Raw genomic sequence first — 23244 nt, 5'->3', positions numbered from 1 at the left:
GGTACACATCCCTGACAATCCGAAATGGTCCACCCACACAGACAGAGTGGTAAAGAAGGCGCAACAGCTCCTCTTTAACCTCAGGAGGCTGAAGAAATTAGACTCTGCCCCTAAGACCCTCACACTCAACTTTTACAGATGCACAATTGAGAGCATCCTGTCGGGCTTTATCACCGCCTGGTACGGAAACTGCACCGCCCCGCATGGCTCTCCAGAGGGTGGTGCAGTTGGGGCCACACTGCCTGCCCTCCAGGACAACTACAGCACCCGATGTCACAGGAAGGCCAAAAAAATAATCAAGGACATCAACTTACCCGAGCCATGGCCTGTTCACCCCGCTACCATCCAGAAGGCGAGGTCAGTACAGGTGCATCGAAGCTGGGACAGAGAGACTGAAAAACAGCTTCTATCTGAAGGCCATCCGACTGTTAAATAGCCATCACTAGCCTGGCTTCCACCCAGTTACTCAACCCTGCACCTTAGAGGCTGCTGCCCTATATACATAGACATGGAATCACAGGTCACTTTAATAATGGAATACTAGTCACATTAATAATGTTTACATTTCATATGTACTGAATATATTGTATTTTTTTCAATGACACGCCGACATTGCTCATCCTAATATTTACATATTTATTCCATCATTTACTTTTAGATTTGTGTATTGTTGTAAATTGTTATATACTACTGCACTGTTGGTGCTAGGAACACAAGCATTTCGCTACACCTGCAATAACACCTGCTAAATATGTATGTGACCAATCAAATTGGATTTGATTTTGATTTGATTGCAGTTTAAAAACGCATTATGCCTGTCTGTGCCTTTTTAATAACTTTTTATGGCCTCAGCTTGGAGATTAAAGCTTAATATGAAAGCAGAATGTAATTACCAATATGCAATTTATCTTTATTGGGGTAGAGTACTATTGCAGCTTACTCCTGGGCTGATGTCATGATGCTGCTCGCATCTCTTCCTCAGTGTTGGAGTCCATTGTGCGCTCAAGGTCCTCTCTTTATGCTACCCATCACCCATTTGGCTGTTTCTCTGTTGGTTCTATTCATTAGATTGCTTAGATTTGCACATGGCATTTTCTTTTCTTTTTCAGAGCAGTCTTCTCGCCATCCATCTGTCACTTTTTCCCATCTTCCTCTGATTGTGTCATTTTACATTTTATGTCTATCTATTCTTCACCAGAGCCTCTCACATAAACTGGAGATAGTGGTTTGTGAAGACTTGTGCTTTTTCATAAAAATAAAAAAAATCCTTATTTCACCTTCTCCCTCTTTTTCTTTCTTCCTTTCTTTCTTTCTTTTTGTCCTCTCTCTCTCTGCCTTTTCCACCCTGCTCTTACTCCTTCCTTCTCTTTTCTAGGCCATTACATGGTGGCCGGAGATGATGGCGGAGCACGCAGAAACGTTCATGTCTCTCTACACGGTCGACATGGATAGTGCTCTGCAAGTCCAGCCCGTTGACTCATGGGATAGCTTCCTCTTATTCCAGCTGCTTAACAACTTCCTGCAATGTGACCGTGAGTTCGCCATTCTCCCTGTGCCCCTCTTCTTCCACCTCTGACCCTCTGCTTCGCCTCCCAATACTGATTTAAAGCGTAGCCTACAACACATCACTGGTTCATGAGCACAGTTCAACTTCCAGTTCAGTAACCGTGAGTGGCCTGCGTCCCTTCCTTATACTGTTCCCTCTAATTATTTTGTAGCCCCCTCCCCCACCTCCTCCCTTGTCTTGTCCCCTGACCCTCCGTTTTGTGCTCGTCCGTATTTAAAGCACGGACTACAGCCCCTCCCTGTCCTGAGCTGTCTTCAAGAGCACGTCCCATACTTCACAGTAAATGTACGCACCACTAAGAGCACTAATTAACACCAGCAGTGCTGCAGAAAACAAGACTCGTTAGAAGAAGAGGTTAACTGTGCTTAAAGCTCCTGCACTTCTGCGTCGGCAACACAATAATTAACATCAGCATCAGTGAGGTAATGTGCAGAAAGGCTAGGGCCTGATGTCAGAACACAATTGTAAAGTCAGCGGCCTGGTGTGGCGCTGACCGTATGCCATCTGTCAGCTGAAGACCACCTTTCACTTCCTGTAATGCGAGGAGTGTCACACAGACAGGAGAGCATTAGCACGGTTTGAGACACCTGTCTCACCAGGCTGTCCTCCATTTTGAGTTTTTTGCTCAATGAACAGGAAACAGAAATGTTTAGTTTTCCCCTTTTTGTAAATGTACTTTGAACAGAACTTGCAGCTCGTAAACAAACAAAGGGTATTTCTGATAAAAGGTTATAGACCGAAACATTAATCTCATTTTGTTTTGATTTCACCTGCTACCCTCCCCCACCATGTGTGAAGTCGGTGTCTGTGTCCAAAAACCCGTAATTGGTTTCTACATTTTATGCTGATTGGTATTGTGAAAATATCAAATTTCATAGAATGTGACATTTTGAAAATGTAGTATTATTTAAATGTCAGGATGTCATACTCATTTTGGCTTTTCATCTAGTAGAATTCACTGCACACTATGGAGGAAGAGAAGCATATTTTCAGACCCACATGTGTTTGACAACAGCTGATTGATTATCAGCTGATAATCAGCTTCGAGAATGGGCTCTACCAATATGAACAAAATTTGCGCAAAATAACGCAATTGCGATTTAGAGGAGGCATTCTAAGTACGGATGAGTCTAGTATGTTTATATTTCTTGCTTACTGCATACATTTATACTAAACAGTACTTTCTAAATAGTATATAGTATGATGAGTATGTCATTTTAGTAAGCAAGGCCGATTTTGTGCACGGCCAATGTCACTGGCAACCAGGTGTTTGCCCTTGCGTGCGCTTGTGTACTATCAAACTTCCTCTCTCTTTCTCTCTCTCTCATACTTCAGTTTTCTTCTTCTCTCTTCTCCCAGATTCACTCTTTGCTCTGAGCCTTTGTTTCATTGCCAGCTGAGAGTTGGCTACATCTGAAGTGTTGTTTTACATTGTCTATGCAAGCCTCACACAGAGCAGACAGACAGCTCAAGGGCAGTAATGTTCAAAATAAAACTCTCATTATGTGAGGCATAGGCAAAGATCATTATTGTTTTGTTTTTTTCATTCATTTTCTGTTATTAACTTTCTCCATTAATCTTGCAATTATTCCAACTGTCATAACAATTATTTGATTTGAAGAGTAAGGTAATGAGAATATAGGTTGAACAAAATCTAGACAAAAGAAAATTATCGTTTTGACTATTAAGCAAATGAGGCCCCCTGTTTTTGATAATGATCTCTTAAGTGATAGGATCTAGGTGGCAATTAAATCAGGTAAAATGGATGAAAACGTCAAAGCTGATGATATTGTTAGGATAAAATTTAAATAGAACTATTTTTCTTAGTTGCTTAGCTCTAGACCTGCATGGTCAAGTCTGCCTTTTAGGATTTGACAGTTTCCTACCTCCTTCAGGATGTCCACCTTGTCAATGTTGACAGATGCTTTGAGATATGTGAGTAAAAAAAAACATTTTTCAACACACACAAAGCTGAAAAGAGGCTATGTTGATATTGTCTGATAAATGAACAAATACTGTACGTGATATTCCGAATTGAAGCGTTAGTTGTTTGTAATGCCACATTTGAATGATTGTTTTGTAGCGTGAACAAAACATATTTAATTTATCACACCAGGTCTTAATATCCACGTATTCTAAGGATTAACTAAATGCTCACTTTAGTGTCTGCATGTGTTGCGGGATGGGAACTTGTTGGGAGAGGAGCCGTGGTCTCTCAGGAGGGTAAAAAGGCTAGTGTTAATCATGAAGGAACAGAGTGATGGGGAATTAGGACTAATGAAGCCCTGAGAGACCAGCAGGAGGCCTACGCTCTCTTTCTTTGTCTCTCTATCTCTCTCTTTTTCTATTTGTCTCTCATTTTCTATTTGTCTCTTTTTCTCTGTTTGTGTCTTCCTCTGTCTTTCTGTGTCCCTCTTTGTTGTCTCTTTCCTCCTCTCTTTTCTCCTACTTCCTTTGCACATCAGGATGTGTGAAGATGGAATTTGTATGCAAATGTCATAACATGGACTGCGGGAGGGAAGGACAGCAATTTAGGTAATCAAGGACAAGAACTGTATAAAGATGTTCAAGTCCAAATTCCTCATTCCCGCCCAGCTCACCTGTGCAATGGCATGTTCCACAAGCACCTGCAGGACCTGTTCATCCCGCTGGTGGTGCGCTACATAGACCTTATGGAGTCCTCCATCGCCCAATCCATCCACCGTGGCTTCGAGCAGGAAACCTGGCAGTCCGTCAAGTAAGTGCCCTTCTCCCGAGCAACCTACCCCTTCATGGCTCTAGGCACCCAGATCTGAAATGACTGGATAAGTGTAAGAAATATGGTAACACTCTGCTATTGGAATCTAAGGCGGCAAACCAAAATGTCGATACTGAAAATGCCCCCTGTTGTCATCTGTTACATTCTGTTTGGCTATTTAAAGCTCTATGTCTAAGAGATGGGCTTTTACACTTGGAGTTATTTTTAGCGGGTTCTTCTATGGGGACAATTGAGGAACACTTTATGGTTCTAGGTAACACCTTATTTTCAATGAGTGTAGGCTAGATCACGTCCACCGACAAGGCACTAAATCATGCTATCACCAGATGGAGGTAAAAAATCAACACTCTGTTGTCTTTTGTCTCTGTCGTATCTTTTTTTTGTCATTGTTTGGTTTGGTTTGGCATTGATTTCTTTTCAGGACAATAGCCAACAACCTACCGAGCGTGCCTCTGCCCAAAGTCCGTCTCCCACAGATGCCCAGGTTCTCAGCACCCTCCTGGATGGGCCCGCTGTGTGACAGCACGTGTGTATGGGCCTCCGCGAGACCTAATGGGGCGATGTGGCATGGACTGTGCTGTGGTTGTTGTGCCATTTGTCAAACGTATCCTATTCAAGAAAACAACTTTCAATTGTGTTACTTTCCTTTGCCAATGATGTGCAATTAAGCATTGAACTAGTTTATTACATTTTTTTTTTAATGTGAAAGATCTGAGAGAAGGCGGGAGGAAAGATCAGCTCAAAAATGTGCTCTCACATTTCAATTTCAAAGTTTATAGTAAAACCATTTTTTGTTGTCTACCACTGATCCTTTTAGCTGTGTAATCCAGGTGGCTTTTGTCATCACTACTCACATTTTCCTGGGACTGGTTGCCCCCTTTTGATGACCTCAAACTGATACCTTCTGTAATACCAAGATAAAAGCATGGTTGTCTTGTGAGAATGGTTGTCTTCTGTGGCGCATGGTTCTTTTCTGTGGCACAGCATCACCTCTATTGTGAAATGTATGTTGTGGTTGTAGAGCCTGCCTCCTTCTTCAGGAACGGTTTTGGAATATGTATGACATGTTTTTGTTCCCTCATCCAATCATATTTCAGGTATTTTTATTTGTGTATACATATATATTTTATTGTACATGGAGAGTATCAAAGAGATACCTGTTTTTGCCTACTTTAATTATGATCTTAAGGTGTGCTTGTCAATTCACAGCTCAACTAAGGACTGAATTGTGGAGTTTAACATGCCTAATGAATGTTGAATGAGAAATTGTATCCTTTCTTATTTATTTCAGCTTGCAAGGAATTAATTCACCTGATATTTTGTAAGGCCATTTTACGGATTTAAGTGAATATGTTTTTCGAAAACCTCAGTGCTGGTCTTTGTGACTCTTATGAAACCATTTTTAGAACTTGTCAAGTGACCCTTTTCTCCTCAAGCAATTGTCATAATTGAGCAGACATGATCCCCCGCAAGCAAGATTATTAAGCGTAATTTAGATGGCCAACCAGGAGTAATTTTCCTGTGTTTGTGGTTGTAAAACAACATATAGCATTTGATCAATAACTAGTGAGTTGTACAGTCATTGGTATGACCACCAGATGATATTTGAGTGAACAGTGAAGACTCAACAACGTGGCTTCTGAGGGCCCCGTAGAAACAGTGGCAGTAATGGGGCCACCCGAGGGGTGCCCATCTCTGGAGGGAGGCGAGTTGTGATGTTTGGGAAAGGCTTCTCACACACTCTCCATGTCCCCCCTACGGGACGCCCCCACCCACCACCTCCCCTTTCTTGCTTGAGATAAAAAAAAACTGGCACTTCGTTAGCGAGCACAGACGGGCGTGGGGGATTGTTCCATTCCCCTGGGAGAGGGGACGCTCGGAGAAGAGAGCTCCTAATTAGTCCTGAGGGGGGGATATGAGCGAGCATTTAATTGCAACACGGATTTTGCCCAAACTATTTATTCCCGCGCACCACTTGTGAATGTAACAGTCTTTTAAAGGCAAAGTGAGAAAAGTGAGGAAGTGAATGCGCTTCACCCACCCCCCACTCTCTACCTCGCTCTCTCCGGTTCGCTGTACACTTGGATGCTGGTTGCTGCCACCGGTTGCCATGTGTTTCCGTGTAACCTCTGGTAGACACTGGGGAGAAGGTGGCGATGGAGACCCATCTGTCTGTGAGCTTAGAGTCTCCTTAGTCACAGTCTGCCTGACAGCCGGATGTGATAAGGAACTGTTGGGTGTGTTTAGTAATTATGAGGCATGTTAACTATCTTAGGAACATGTCATGCCTTCAGAAACCATTCATACCCCTTGACTTATTCCACATTTTGTTGGTTGACTACATTTTGTTGTTTTGTAGCCGGAGTTCAAAATGGGTAATATATTTTGTTTTATCTCACCCATCCACACATAATACCCCAAATGATAAAGTGAAAACATGTTTTTAGGCATTTTTGCAAATGTATTGAAAATTAAATACAGAAATACTGTATCTCATTTACATAGGTATTCACACCCCTGAGTCAATACTTTGTAGAATCACCCTTGGCTGCCATTACAGCTGTAAGTCTGGGCAAGTTTCTAAGAGTTCTCCACACCTGGATTGTGCAACATTTGCCTTTTATTATTTTCAAAATTCTTCAAGCTCGGTCAAATTGGTTGTTGAAATTGGTTGTTTCCTTTAAGTCAACACTATAACTCGGCCACTCAGGAACATTCGCTGTCTTTTTGGTAAGAAACTCCAATGTAGATTTGGCCTTGTGTTTTAGGTTATTGTCCTGCTGAAAGGTGAATTCATCTCCCAGTGTTTGGTGGAAAGCAGACTGAACCAGGTTTTCCTCTAGGATTTTATCCTGAAAAACTCCCCAGTCCTTAACGATTACAAGCATACCCGTAACATGGTGCAGCCACCACTATGCTTGAAAATATGGAGGATGGTACTCTGTAATGTGTTGTATTGGATTGTCCCCAAACATAACAATTTGTATTCAGGCCAAAATGTTAATTGCTTTGACATATTTTTTGCAGTATTCATTTAATGCCTTGTTGCAAACAGGATGCATGTTTTAGAATATTTGTATTCTGTACAGGCTTCCTTATTTTCACCCTCAATTAGGTTAGTATTGTGGACTAACTACAATGTTGTAGATCTATCCTCAGGTTTCTGCTATGACAGCCATTAAACTCTGTAATTGCTTATAAAGTCACCATTGGCCTCATTGTGAAATCCCTGAGCGGGTTTCCTTCCTGTCTGGCAACTGAGTTAGGAAGGATGCCTGTATCTTTGCAGTAACTGGGGAAAATTGAGACACTGTCCGAAGTGTAATTAATAACTTCACCAAAGGGATATTTTTTGCCATCAGTGCCCTTTGCGAGGCAGTTTACAATTGGCTCATTCATCCCCCTCCTCTCCCCTGTAACTATTCCCCAGGTCGTTGCTGTAAATGAGAACGTGTTCTCAGTCAACTTACCTGGTAAAATAATGGATAAATAAAAAATAAATAAAAAATTGGAAAACCTCCCTGGTCATTGTGATTGAGCCTGTGTTTGAAATTCACTGATGGACCTTACAGATAATTGTATGTGTGGGGTACAGAGATGAGGTAGTCGTTAAAAAATAATTGTATACACTATTATTGCACACAGATTGAGTCCATGCAAATGTTTACTCATGAACTGATTTAGGCTTGCGCTAACAAAGGGATTGAATACTTATTGGCTCATGACATTTCAGCTTTTCATTCTTAATTCATTGGTAAAAATGTCTAAAAGATAAATTCCATTTTGACATTATGGGATAATGCGTGTAGACCAGTGGAAAAAAAATCTACATTTAATCCATTTTAAATTCAGGCTGTAACACAACAAAATGTGTCACAAGTCAAGGATGTAAATCCTTTCTGAAGGCACTGTAACTGTGACATGTTAACTGTGGACCATGTTAATTGTTGAATGTGTTCAGGTACTGAGCAGTAATGCAAGAAAATATCAGCACTTCACTTAAAGGAATACTTCAGGATTTGGGCAAAGAAGCCCTTTTTCTTTTTTTTTTTTTTTTCTTTTTTCTGGAATTTTAATTGCTTTGACATATTTTTTTGCAGTATTAATTTAATGCCTTGTTGCAAACAGGATGCATGTTTTAGAATATTTGTATTCTGTACAGGCTTCCTTATTTTCACTCTCAATTAGGTTTTACCCCTTTTTCTCCCCAATTTCATGGTATCCCATTGTTTTTAGTAGCTACTATCTTGTCTCATCGCTACAACTCCTGTACGGGCTCAGGAGAGACGAAGGTTGAAAGTCATGCGTCCTCCGATACACAACCCAACCAAGCCGCACTGCTTCTTAACACAGAGCGCATCCAACCCGGAAGCCAGCCACACCAATGTGTCGGAGGAAACATCGTGCACCTGGCAACCTTGGTTAGCGCGCACTGCGCCCGGCCCGCCACAGGGGTCGCTGGTGTGCGATGAGACAAGGATATCTCTACCGGCCAAGCCCTCCCTAACCCGGACGACGCTAGGCCAATTGTGCGTCGCCCCACGGTCCTCCCGGTCGCGGCCAGTTGCGACAGAGCTTGGGCGCGAACCCAGGGTCTCTGGTGGCACAGCTGGCGCTGCAGTACTGTACCCTTAAACACTGCCCTACCCTGGAGGCCTAGAAACCCTTTTTCTACTTAGAATCAAAAATCAGATGAACTCGTAGGTACAATTTTTATGTCTCTGCGTGCAGTTTGAAGGAAGTTGCTAACTAGCGTTAGCGCAAGTGCTAAGTAATGTGGTATCTGCTAGCATGCTATTAGATACTCTAGACTTCCAGTCATTGCACTAAGGCTAGTTAGGATTGGCTTGCGAAACTACCTCTAACTTCCTTCACACAGAGACATAAAAATGGCATCCAGGAGTTCATCTGACTCTAAGGTAGTAGATAAAGGACTTCATTGCCAAAATCCCGATGTATCCCTTTAAAGACCTCTTACACAAAGCCCTGGACTCAGTGTTACTCAGTCTTCATTTGATCATGTTTATTGACAACTGACAGAACATTGGCATTTCAATTGAAGTGTTTACCTATTTCTTCATGCATCCAGACATGTAGTGGTGGGAAAAGTACCCAATTGTCATACTTCAGTAAAAGTAAAGATACCTTTTATAGAAAATGACTCAAGTAAAAGTGAAAGTAATACAGTAAAATACTACTTGAGTAGAAGTTTGAAAGTATTTGGTTTTAAATATACTTAAGTATAAAAAGTAAATGTAATTGCTATAATATACTTAAATATCAAAAGTAAAAGTATAAATAATTTCCAATTCTTTATATTAAGCAAACCAGTAACATTTCTCGTCTTGTTTTTATTTATGGATAGCCAGGGGCACACTCCAATACTCAGACACCATTTACAAATGAAGCATTTGTGTTTAGTAATTCCACCAGATCAAAGGCAGTAGGGATGACCATGCATGTTCTCTTGATAAGTGTGTGAATTGGAACATTTTCCTGTCCTGCTAAGCATTCAAAGTACTTTTGGGTGTCAGGGAAAATGTATGGAGTAAAAAGTGCACTATTTCTTTACGATATAGTGAAGAAAGGTAAATATTGTCAAAATTATGATTCGTAAAGTACCGCAAAAAATACTTTGTACTTGAAATTATTTTTGACTTATCTACTTTTACCACAGCAGACATGCCATTCTAAGGGCTAAATGCCATTCTAAGGGCTAAATGCCATTCTAAGGACTGTGTTATTCACTCCTTTATATCTGGAGGCTGAACACCAATGTAGGGAAAATTGTGTGGAGGTGTAATTAAAGCTGTGAATAGATCACAGTTTGTGTCTGTGAATGCACATTGCAGATCTTTTTAATTGTTTGTGTGTCTGTGTGTTCTTGCAATTTTTTGGGGGGGGGGTATTTGATGTTTTCTCTCATGTATTCCATGTCTGAGAAGAAGACAAAGTGTTTCTACTCTGATTTTGTTATTTTGGCTTCTTCCCACCCAAACCCCTAGTAACGGCTCGGAGACCTCCGTGGACCTCTTCTGGAAGTTGGACGCCCTCCAGATGTTTGTCCTGGACCTGCACTGGCCCGAGCCTGAGTTTGCTAAACATCTGGAGCAGAGGCTGAAGCTCATGGCCAGCAACATGATGGAGGCCTGTGTCAAAAGGTCAGATGGCAGGAGACGGTCACCACCTGGGATAGGTTGGGGTTCAGCGTTTACCCACCCTATTTTTTGACACGGCATTCCTGGTTTATAATTGAGATATTACTGAGGAGAATGAGGTTAGTCAGGGGCGGACTGGGACCAGAAATCCACCCTGGTATTTCTAACACACCGGCCCATTTTTTCCCTGGAGGCCTCACACCGGTCAAGATAATTACCATTTTGCGCAGGGAAAAAAACTAATTAGACAGACCCACAGGTAAAAAAAAAAATGGAGCGAAATGCCAGATGGCCAGTCTGCCCCTGAAGAAAGTGATGGAGTTCTGAACAGTGTTTTCCATAGCCACATAGGAATTAACCATATCATAAAACCTAAATAAAACTATATTTTTTACCCAAAGAACGAAAGCGGCTTTCGACTCCAAGATGCAGAAGGCCAGCAAGTCAACAGACTTCCGAGTGCCGTTGTCGGTATGCACCATGTTCAATGTGCTCATTGACGCCAAGAAGCAGTGCCCCAAACTCTGTGTGCTGGAGTCCGGTCTAGAGGTACGACCGCATTCAACAACTATTCTCTGTTCTTTGACCACACAAACTGACCACACATTTCCATCGATACATGCAAAACCACCACAAACCCTACTAACGTCAATTGTGGTTGTTTACATGTACATATTACCTCATATTACCTCAATTAGCCTGACTAACCCCCGCACATTGACCCTGTACCGGTACCACCTGTATATAGCCTCGCTACAGTTATTTTCACTGTCATTTGACTGTTTTTGATTTCTTTACTTATCTATTCTTTACCTAATACCAATTTTTTACTTAAAAATTACACTGGTGTTAAGTAAGCATTTCACTGTAAGGTCTACACCTGTTGTATTTGGCGCACGTGACAAATATACTTTGATTTGATTTCGGTATTCAACTATTGAGTGTAGCAAACAATGGGTATACTGTCGTTAAAAGAATGGGCAGGGCCTCATTTGCTTTTTTAAACCCTACATGCCCTAATCAGCTATAAGTACACTGAACCACCACAACAACAGAAGCAAATATTGTTCCCTACCTTGCCTGGGTTTCCCTAAAGAACTCAATAACATGTGTTTCCCTTTGTCTGTGGCAGATTCAGTAATATAACCTTGACAGCTAAAACATTCATTGCGATGGGCACATTCATATCTCGTCCAGATCAGTGGTAAAGTGCAGTGGCTGCTCTAAATGGATGCTTCTGAATGAGCGCTCAATCTCTCCATTACAGCATTTCATGGTGCTAAAGGCTAACCCTCCGCTACCCAGCGACCATTTACAGTGTCTCTACAGAGAGCTGAGCTCACTGTCCCTTTTAGCCTCCACAAGTCCCTGAGGATGTTTATTCATTGCCGAACAGACGCACTCAGGTGTGTACACTCAGTGTGCTCTACAGATTACAAATTGGATTGGAACTAATTGAGTTAGTGCATTAATTGTCGACAGTTGATGTGGTTATGATGTGATAAGGTGTTGTTTCACCTGTGCAAAATACAGTTCAAGATCATTATCTATACAGCGTCTGAACCATTGATGATTTAGCGTAGCGGATGGCCACTCGGGAGAATATTAAATTATTTTGAGGGTATCTTTTTAAGAAGCCTTGGTTAGAACAAATGATGTTGTAGTGAAACTCTTCAAGGTTTTCTGCATTTATTATTAACAAAGAAAATTCTGCATTTAAGTGGACTCTCCAGTGCAAAATCATACCTATCACAAATTTTTCCACTGAAATTAGTTGACTTTGACATGTATAAAGTTAGCATATACTGATATATCAAAGGCTGTTGTCCCTGACACAGATTAAGTATTGGGCTAAAAAGCACTTTCAATGGTAATTATCTTTTAAGCATGCTTTTTAGTAGTATGTTTAAGTCTAATCGAGATCCGGGAAACTGGCCCGGACAGTAAAACAAACATACACACACACACACACACATACATACACACACACACACACACACACACTTTCTACATTTTAGAATAATAGTGAAGACATCAAAACTATGAAATAACACATATGGAATCATATAGTAACCAGAAAAGTGTTAAACAAATCAAAATATAAATTATATTTGAGATTCTTCAAAGTAGCCTCCCTTTGCCTTGATGACAGCTTTGTACACTCTTAGCATTCGCTCTACCAGCTTGATGAGGTAGTCACCTGGAATACATTTCAATTAACAGGTGTGCCTTGTTAAAAGTTAATCTGTGGAATTTCTTTCAATCTCAATGCGTTCGAGCCAATAAGTTCAACCAATCAAATGTATTTATGAAGCCCTTTTTACTTCAGCCGATGTCACAAAGTGCTATACAGAAGCCCAGCCTAAAACCCCAAACAGCAAGCAATGCAGATATAGAAGCACGGTGGCTAGGAAAAACTCCCTAGAAAGGCAGGAACCTAGGAAGAAACCTAGAGAGGAACCAGGCTCTGAGGTGTCGGCAGTCCTCTTCTGGCTGTGCTGGGTGGAGATTATTAACAGTACATGGCTAAGATGTGCAAACGTTCATAGATGACCAGCAGGGTCAAATAATAATAATCACAGTGGTTGTAGAGGGTACAACAGGTCAGCACCTCAAGAGGTAATATCAGTTGGCTTTTCATAGCCGATCATTCAGAGTTAGAGACAGCAGGTGCGGTAGAGAGAGAGAGAGACGGAAAACAGCAGGTCCGGGACAAGGTAGCACGTCCGGTGAACAGGTCAGGGTTCCATAGCCGCAGGCGGAGCAGTTGAAACTGGAGCAGCAGCACGACCAGGTGGACTGGGGACAGCAAGGAGTCATCGGCCAGGTAGACCTGAGGCATGGTCCTACGGCTCAGGTCCTCCGACAGAAGAGAGAAAGAGAGAGAGAGAGGGAGCATACATAAATTCACACAGGACACTGGATAAGACAGGACAAATACAGACTGATACTAGCCCCCCAACACATAAACTATTGCAGCATAAATACTGGAGGCTGAGACAGGAAGGGTCAGGGAGACACTGTGGCCCCGTCCAACGATACCCCCGGACAGGGCCAACCAGGCAGGATATAACCCCACCCACTTTGCAAAGCACAGCCCCCACACCACTAGAGGGATATCTCCAAACCACCAACTTACTACCCTGAGACAAGGCCGAGTATAGGCCATGAAGATCTTCCCCACGACACGAACCCGAGGGGGGCGCCAACCCAGACAGGAAGATCACTTAAGTGACTCAACCCACTCAAGTGATGCACTCCTCCTTGGGACGGCAATGAAAAGCATGAGTAAGCAAATAAAATAAAATAAAATGTATTTATATAGCCCTTCGTACATCAGCTGATATCTCAAAGTGCTGTACAGAAACCCAGCCTAAAACCCCAAACAGCAAGCAATGCAGGTGTAGAAGCACAGTGGCTAGGAAAAACTCCCTTGAAAGGCCAAAACCTAGGAAGAAACCTAGAGAGGAACCAGGCTATGTGGGGTGGCCAGTCCTCTTCTGGCTGTGCCGGGTGGAGATTATAACAGAACATGGCCAAGATGTTCAAATATTCATAAATGACCAGCATGGTCCAATAATAATAAGGCAGAACAGTTGAAACTGGAGCAGCAGCATGGCCAGGTGGACAGGGGACAGCAAGGAGTCATCATGTCAGGTAGTACTGAGGCATGGTCCTCGGGCTCAGGTCCTCCGAGAGAGAGAAAGAAAGAGGGAATTAGAGAGAGCACACTTAAATTCACACAGGACACAGAATAGGACAGGAGAAGTACTCCAGATATAACAAACTGACCCTAGCCCCCCGACACATAAACTACTGCAGCATAAATACTGGAGGCCGTAATAGGGTTAGAGGTACAGAATCCCAGTGGAGAGAGGGGAACTGGCCAGGCAGAGACAGCAAGTGCAGTTCGTCGCTCCAATGCCTTTCCATTCACCTCCACACCCCAGGGCCAGACTACTCAATCATAGGACCTACTGAAGAGATTTGTCTTCAATAAAGATTTAAAGGTTGAGACCGGGTCTGTGTCTCTCACATGGATAGGCAGACCATTCCATAAAAATGGAGCTCTGTAGGAGAAAGCCCTGCCTCCAGCTGTTTGCTTAGACATTCTAGGGACAATAAGGAGGCCTGCGTCTTGTGACCGTAACGTACGTGTAGGTGTTTACGGCAAGACCAAATCGGAGAGATAGTTAGGAGCAAGCGCATGTAATGCTTTGTAGGTTGGCAGTAAAACCTTGAAATCAGCCCTAGCCGTAACAGTAAGCCCGGTGGACTGAGAGGCTAGCACTGGAGTAATATGATCGAACAGTAATGCCGAGGTCCTACACAGTTTTATTTGAGACAACTGTATAACCTTCAAGATTAATTGTCAGATCCAACAGAAGATCTCGTTGTTTCTTGGGACCTAGAACTAGCATCTCTGTTTTGTCCAAGTTCAAAAGTAACACATTTGCCGCCATCAACTTCCTTATGTCTGAAACACAGGTTTCCAGGGACGGCAATTTCGGGGCTTCACCATGTTTCATCGAAATGTACAGCTGTGTATCGTCCGCATAGCAGTGAAAGTTAACATTATATTTCCGAATGACATCACTAAGAGGTAAAATCTATAGTGAAAACAATAGTGGTCCAAAAATGGAACCTTGAGAAATACCTACATTTACAGTTGATTTGTCAGAGGACAAACCATCCACAGAGACAAACTGATATCTTTTCGACAGATAAGATCTAAACCAGGCCAGAAATGGTTTGTGTAGACCAATTTGGGTTTCCAATCTCTCCAAAAGATTGTGATGATCGATGGTATAAAAAGCAAAACTAAGGTCTAGGAGCACGAGGACAGATGCAGAGCCTTGGTCTGACACCATTAAAAGGTAATTACCACCTTCATAAGTGCAGTCTCTGTGATGTTGTCTAAAACCAGACTGAAGAATTTCGTATACATTGTTTGTCTTCAGGAAGGCAGTGAGTTGCTGCGCAACAGCTTTTTCAAAACATTTTGAGAAAAATGGGAGATTCGATACACGATGATAGTTTTGGCTTTGGCTTTTTCAAGAGAGACTATTACTGCCACTTTTAGTGAGTTTGGAACACATCCGGTGGAGACAGAGGCGTTTATTATGTTCAACATAGGAGGGCCAAGCACAGGAAGCAGCTCTTTCAGTAGTTTAGTTGGAATAGGGTCCAGTATGTAGCTTGAAGGTTTAGAGGCCATGACTGTTTTCATCAATGTGTCAAGAGATATAATATTAAAACACTTGAGTGTCTCCCTTGATCCTCGGTCCTGGCAGAGTTGTGCAGACTCAGGACAACTGAGCTTTTGAGAAATACGCAGATTTAAAGAGGAGTCCGTAACTTTTCATAGCCGATCATTCAGAGTTAGAGACAGCAGGTGCGGTAGAGAGAGAGAGAGACGGAAAACAGCAGGTCCGGGACAAGGTAGCACGTCCGGTGAACAGGTCAGGGTTCCATAGCCGCAGGCAGAGCAGTTGAAACTGGAGCAGCAGCACGACCAGGTGGACTGGGGACAGCAAGGAGTCATCGGCCAGGTAGACCTGAGGCATGGTCCTACGGCTCAGGTCCTCCGACAGAAGAGAGAAAGAGAGAGAGAGAGTTAGAGGGAGCATACATAAATTCACACAGGACACTGGATAAGACAGGAGAAATACAGATTGATACTAGCCCCCCAACACATAAACTATTGCAGCATAAATACTGGAGGCTGAGACAGGAAGGGTCAGGGAGACACTGTGGCCCCGTCCAACGATACCCCCGGACAGGGCCAACCAGGCAGGACCCCACCCACTTTGCAAAGCACAGCAATCACATCACTAAGAGGTAAAATCTATAGTGAAAACAATAGTGGTCCAAAAATGGAACCTTGAGAAATACCTACATTTACATTTAAGTCATTTAGCAGACATTTACAGTTGATTTGTCAGAGGACAAACCATCCACAGAGAAAAACTGATATCTTTTCGACAGATAAGATCTAAACCAGGCCAGAAATGGTTTGTGTAGACCAATTTGGGTTTCCAATCTCTCCAAAAGATTGTGATGATCGATGGTATAAAAAGCAAAACTAAGGTCTAGGAGCACGAGGACAGATTTCATCAATGTGTCAAGAGATATAATATTAAAACACTTGAGTGTCTCCCTTGATCCTCGGTCCTGGCAGAGTTGTGCAGACTCAGGATAACTGAGCTTTTGAGAAATACGCAGATTTAAAGAGGAGTCCGTAATTTGCTTTCTAATGATCATGATCTTTTCGTCAAAGTTAATGAATTTATCACTGCTGTGAAAGCCTTCCTCTCTTGGGGAATACTGCTTTTTAGTTGGCTTTGCGACAGTATCAAAAATAAATGTTGGATTGTTCTTATTCTCCTCAATTAATTTGGAAAAATAGGATAATCGAGCAGCAGTGAGGGCTCTTCGAAGCTGCACGGTACTGTCTTTCCAAGCTAATCGGAAGACTTCCAGTTCGGTGGAGCACCATTTCCGTTCCAATCTTCTGGAAGCTTGCTTCTGGGCTTGGGTATTTTCTGTATACCAGGGAGCTAGTTTCTTATGACAAATGTTTTTTGTTTTAGGGGTGCGACTGCATCTAGAGTATTACGCAAGGTAAAATTTAGTTCCTCAGTTAGATAGTTAACCAATTGTTGTACTCTGACGTCCTTGAGTAGGTGGAGGGAGTCTGGAAGGGCATCTAGGAATCTTTGGGTTGTCTGATAATTTATAGCACGGCTTTTGATGCTCCTTGGTTGGGGTTTGAGCAGATTATTTCTTGTGATTGCAAACGTAATAAAATGGTGGTCCGATAGTCCAGGATTATGAGGAAAAAACATTAAGATCCACAATATTTATTCCACGGGACAAAACTATGTCCTGAGTATGACTGTGGCAGTAAGTAGGTCCGGAGACAGTTTGGACAAAACCCACCGAGTTGATGATGGCTTTGAAAGCCTTTTGGAGTAGGTCTGTGGACTTTTCCATGTGAATGTTAAAGTCACCAAAAATGTGATTTTATCTGCCATGACTACAAGGTCCGATAGGAATTCAGGAACTCAGTGAGGAACGCTGTATACGGCCCAGGAGGGTTGTAAACAGTAGCTCTAAAAAATGATTGAGTAGGCTGCATAGATGTCATGACAAGTTCAAAAGACGAAAATGCAGTCATTTATTTTTGTAAATTGAAATTTGCTGTCGTAAATGTTAGCAACAACTCCGCCTTTGTGGGATGTGCGGGGGATATGGTCACTCGTGTAACCAGGAGGCGAGGTCTAATTTTACACAGTAAATACATCAGGCTTAAGACATGTTTCAGTCAGGCCAATCACATCAACATTAAGATTAGTTCATTGACTATAACTGCCTTGGAAGTGAGTGATCTAACATTAAGTAGCCCTATTTTGAGATGTGAGATATCACAATCTCTTTTAATAATGACAGGAATAGAAGAGGTCTTTATTCTAGTGAGATTGCTAAGGCAAACACCGCCATGTTTCGTTTTGCCCAACCTAGATCGAGGCACAGACACTGTCTCAATGGGGATAGCTGAGCTGACTACACTGACTGTGCTAGTGGCAGACTCCACTAAGATGGCAGGCTGGCTAACATCCTGATGCCTGGCCTTCACCCTATCCCATTGTGGAGCTAGAGCCCGGTCTATGTTCATAGATAAGATGAGAGCACCCCTCCAGCTAGGATGGAGTCCGTCACTCCTCAGCAGGCTAGGCGTGGTCCTGTTTGTGGGTGAGTCCCAGAAAGAGGGCCAATTATCTATAAATTCTATCTTTTGGGAGGGTCAGAAAACAGTTTTCAACCAGTGATTGAGTTGTGAGACTGCTGTAGAGCTCATCACTCCCCCTAACTGGGAGGGGGCCGGAGACAATTACTCGATGCCGACAAATGATGAATGATTCTTCAAGTGCAGTTGCAAAAAGCATCAAGCGCTATGATGAAACTGGCTCTCATGAGGACCTCCACAGGAAAGAAAGAAACAGAGTTACCTCTGCTACAGAGGATAAATTCATTAGAGTTAACTGCACCTCAGAATGCTGCCCAAATAAAGGCACAGAGTTCAAGTAACAGACACTTCTCAACATCAACTGTTCAAAGGAGACTGTGTGAATCTGGCCTTCATGGTCGAATTGCTGCTAAGAAACCACTACTAAAGGACACCAATAAGAAGAAGAGACTTGATTGGGCCAAGAAACAAGAACACTGAACATTAGACCAATGGAAATCACACCACAGCATTCTGCAGCGATACGCATTCCCATCTGGTTTGCGCTTAGTGGGACTATCATTTGTTTTTTAACAGGACAATGACCCAAAACACACCTCCAGGCTGTGTAAGGGCTATTTGATCAAGAAGGAGAGTGATGGAGTGCTGCATCAGATGAACGGGCCTCCACAATCACCCGACCTCAAACCAATTAAATGGTTTGGGATGAGTTTGAACGCAGAGTGAAGGAAAGGCAGCCAACAAGTGCTCAGCATATGTGGGAACTCCTTCAAGACTTTTTGATAAACATTCCTGGTGACTAACTCATGAAGCTGGTTGAGAGAACGCCAAGCATGTTCAAAGCTGTCATCAAGGCAAATGGTGGGTACTTTGAATAATCAAAAATATAAAATATATAGTGAAAATAAAGAAAACCCTGGAATGAGTAGGTGTGTCCAAACTTTTGACTGGTACTGCATATATGCAGTGCATTCGGAAAGTATTCATACCCCTTGACTTTTTCCACATTTTGCTACATTACAGCCTTGTTCTAAAATTGATTTTTTTTTTACTCTTTTGCACATTTCTAAAAATGAAAATAAATAAAAAATATTACATTTACATAAGTTTTCAGACCCATTACTCAAAACTTTGTTGAAGCATCTTTGGCAGCATTTACAGCCTTGGGTCTTCTTGGGTATGACGCTACAAGCTTGGCACACCTGTATTTGGGGAGTTTCACCAATTCTTCTCTGCAGATCCTCTCAAGCTCTGTCAGGTTGGATGGGGAGACTCGTTGCACAACTCTTTTCCGGTCTCTCCAGAGATGTTCGATTGGGTTCGAGTCCGGGCTCTGGCTGGAAAACTCAAGGACATTCAGAGACTTGTCCCGAAGCCAACCCTGCTTTGTGTTGGCTGTCTGCTTAGGGTCGTTGACCTGTTGGAAGGTGAACCTTCGCTCCCGTCTGAGGTCCTGAGCACTCTGGAGCAGATTTTCATCAAGGATCTCTCTGTACTTGTCTCTGTTCATCTTTCACTCGATCCTGACTAGTCTCCCAGTCCCTGCTGCTGAAAGAAATCCCAACAGTATGCTGCCACCACCATGCTTCACCGTAGGGATGCGGCCAGGTTTCCTCCAGACTGAAGCTTGGCATTCAGGCCAAAGAGTTCAATCTTGGTTTCATCATACCAGAGAATCTTGTTTTTTTATGTTCTGAGAGTCCTTTAGGTGCCTTTTTGCATATTCCAAGTGGAATGTAATGTGCCTTTTACTGACGAGTGACTTCCGTCTGGCTGTCTGGCTACCATAAAGGTCTGATTGGTGAAGTGCTGCAGAGATGGTCGTCCTTCTCAAGGGTTCTCCCATCTCCACACATGAGCTCTGGTGCTCTGTCAGAGTGACCATTGGGTTCTTGGTCACCTCCCTGACCAAGGCCCTTCTTGCTCAGTAAGCCGAGCGGCCAGCTCTAGGAAGAGTCTTGGTGGTTCCAAACTTCTTCCATTTAAGAATTATGGAGGCCATTTTGTTCTTGGGGACCTTTAATGCCGCAGAAATGTTTTGGTATCCTTCCCCAGATCTGTGCCTCGACACAATCCTGTCTCGGAGTTCTACGGACAATTCCTTCGACCTCATGGCTTGGTTTTTGCTCTGACATTAACTGTCAACTGTGGGACCTTACATAGACAGGTGTGTGCCTTTCCGAATCATGTCCAATCAACTGAATTTACCACAGGTGGACTCCAATGAAGTTGTACAAACATCTCATGGATGATTAATGGAAACAGGATGCACTTGAGCTCAATTTCGAGTCTCTTAATATATAAAAAAATATATCCCATTTAGCAGACGCTTTTGTCCAAAGCGACTTACAAGTCGGCTGGGGCCACTACTTTTACATATGGGTGGTCCCAGTGGGAAGCGAACCCACGACGCTTGGCGTTGCAAGCGCCATGCTCTACCGACTGAGCCACATGGGTCTGAATATTTCTGTAAATAAAGTTTTTTTTTTATTATATATTCTAAAAACCTGTTTTCTCATTGTCATTAGGAGGCATTGTATGTAGATTTATGTGGAAAAAATGTAATATAATCCATTTTAGAATAAGGCTGTTATGTAACAAAAGGTGGAAAAAATCAAGGGGTCTGAATATTTTCAGAATGCACTGTACCTACACGAACGCTACAGTCACAAGGCGCTGGCCTCCTTATTGTCCTTAGATTTATAAGCAACAGCTGGAGGCAGGGCTTTCTCCTATAGAACAACATTTTTATGAAGTGGTCTGCCTATCCATGTGAGAGATGCAGTCTCAGTCTCAACTTTTAAGTCTTTGCTGAAGACTCATCTCTTCAGTAGGCCCTATGATTGAGTGTAGTCTGGCCCAGTGGTGCGAAGGTGAACGGCAAGGCAATTGAGAGACGAACCACCCTTGCTGTCTCTGCCTGGATGGCTCCCCTCCACTGGTATTCTCTGCATGACCGTCTCCCCTCTCTCCACTGGGATTCTCTGCCTCTGACCCTATTATGGGGGCTGAGTCACTCGCTTACTAGTGCTCTTCCATGCCGTCACCAAGGAGGGGTCCTTCACTTGAGTGGGTTGAGTCACAGGCGTGACCTTCCTGTTTGGTTTTGCACCCCCTCGGGCTTGTGCGGTGGAGGAGATCTTTCATAGGCTATATTCAGCCTTGTCTTAGGGTAGTAAGTTGGTGGTCTGTTGATATCCCTCTTGTGGTGTGGGGGCTTTGCTTTGGCAAGTGGGTGGGGTTATATTCTGCCTGGTTGGCCCTGTCGGGGGGTATCGTTGGATGGGGCCACAGTGTCCAGTACCTATGCTGCAATAGTCTATGTGCCGGGGGGCTAGGGTTAGTCTGTTATATCTGGCGTAATTCTCCTGTCTTATCTGGTGTCCTGTGTGAATTTAAGTAGGCTCCCTCTAATTCTCTCTCTTGCCCTCTCTCCCTCCCCTCCTGGAGGACCTGAGCCCTAAGATCATGCCTCAGGACTACCTGGCCTGATGACTCCTGGCTGTCCCCAGTCCACCTGGTCGTGCTGCTGCTCCAGTTTCAACTGTTCTGCCTGCGGCTATGGACCCTGACCTGTTCACCGAACGTGCTACCTTGTCCCGGACCTGCTGTTATTCGTCTCTCTCTCTACCGCACCTGCTGTCTCTAACTCTGAATGCTTGGCTATGAAAAGCCAACTGACATTTATTCCTGAGGTACTGACCTGTTGCGCCCTCTACAACCACTGTGATTATTATTTGACCCTGCTGGTCATCTACGTTTGAACATCTTGAAGAACAATCTGGTCTTAATGGCCATGTTCTCTTATAATCTCCACCCGACACAGCCAGAAGAGGACTGGCCACCCCTCAGAGCCTAGTTCCTCTCTAGGTTTCTTCCTAGGTTCCTGCCTTTCTAGGGAGTTTTTCCTAGCCACCGTGCTTCTACATCTGCATTGCTTGCTGTTTGGGGTTTTAGGCTTTGTGACATCAGGTGATGTAAAAAAAAAGGGGGCTTCATAAATACATTTGATTGATTGATTTCGATAACAGAACTTTTCAGTCAGAAATGGATGAAATGATGTTGCCGGTTTAGCAACACGGAAAGCATGATAATCACTTTGATGTTCTGTGGTGGTCGCTGCAGCAGGGAGGAGAGAGAGACAACGGGGGCTAGTCACAGTCACTCGCTTTTTTTTTAACATAGCGCAGCATGTCGTAGCCCAGCCCGGCACAATCAAATCAATTGCTAAGTCGGAGTCCCTCTAGTCATTTGTGTCTTAATTATTTTATCAAACAGTGTGCTTAAAGCATCAGACAAGCTCAGTGAATATAGTTGATTTGATTAAAACACATAAGATGTGTCAATTATATGGAAAATAACACATGCTAACATTTTTTTAAAGAACAGAGGACTCTTGGTCGACGAAGATTTATGTTTTGTTGGGGACAGCCCTAATGGCAATTTGAATGCACTGAGATACCGTGACGAGATCCTGAGGGCCATTGTTGTGCCATTCATCTGCCGCCATCACCTCATGTTTTAGCCTGAATCTGTACACAATTCCTGGAAGCTGAAAATGTCCCAGTTCTTCCATGGCCTGCATGTCACCCATTGACCATGTTTGGGATGCTCTGGATCTACGTGTACGACAGTGTGTCATGCCTTCAGAAAGTATTCATACCCCTTGACTTTTTCAACATTTTGTTGTTACAGCCTGACCTCAAAATGGGTTAAATTGATTTTGTTTCTTACCCATCTACACACAATAGCCCATAATGATGAAGTGCAAACATGTTTTTAGACATTTTGCAAATGTATTGAAAATTAAATACAGAAATATCTCATTTACATAAGTATTCACACCCCTGAGTCAATACAAGTACTTGGGAGTATGGCTAGATGGTCCACTGTCCTTCTCTCAGCACATATCAAAGCTGCAGGCTAAAGTTAAATCTAGACTTGGTTTCCTGTATTGTAATCGCTATTCTTTCAGCCCAGCTGCCAAATTAATCCTGATTATAGATGACCA

At 43.0% G+C, this 23244-nt stretch overlaps 1 protein-coding gene across 1 annotated transcript in view; it reads left to right on the top strand.

Annotated features, from left to right (window-relative positions):
• LOC135509565 (calcium-dependent secretion activator 2-like) overlaps positions 1–23244 on the top strand; it is a 159060-nt gene that overhangs the window by 109030 nt on the left and 26786 nt on the right. Inside the window, exons 16-19 of the mRNA XM_064930326.1 lie at positions 1376–1532; positions 4163–4304; positions 10331–10486; positions 10885–11032. Of these exons, the coding sequence (XP_064786398.1) occupies positions 1376–1532; positions 4163–4304; positions 10331–10486; positions 10885–11032 (603 nt within the window). The remainder of the gene's footprint in view (positions 1–1375; positions 1533–4162; positions 4305–10330; positions 10487–10884; positions 11033–23244) is intronic.

The sequence above is a fragment of the Oncorhynchus masou genome, chromosome 22 (assembly GCF_036934945.1).
Source record: "Oncorhynchus masou masou isolate Uvic2021 chromosome 22, UVic_Omas_1.1, whole genome shotgun sequence".
NCBI lineage: Eukaryota > Metazoa > Chordata > Actinopteri > Salmoniformes > Salmonidae > Oncorhynchus > Oncorhynchus masou.
The sequence above is the reverse complement of the archived record's forward strand: the minus strand, read 5'-3'. Positions and strand labels throughout refer to the sequence as shown.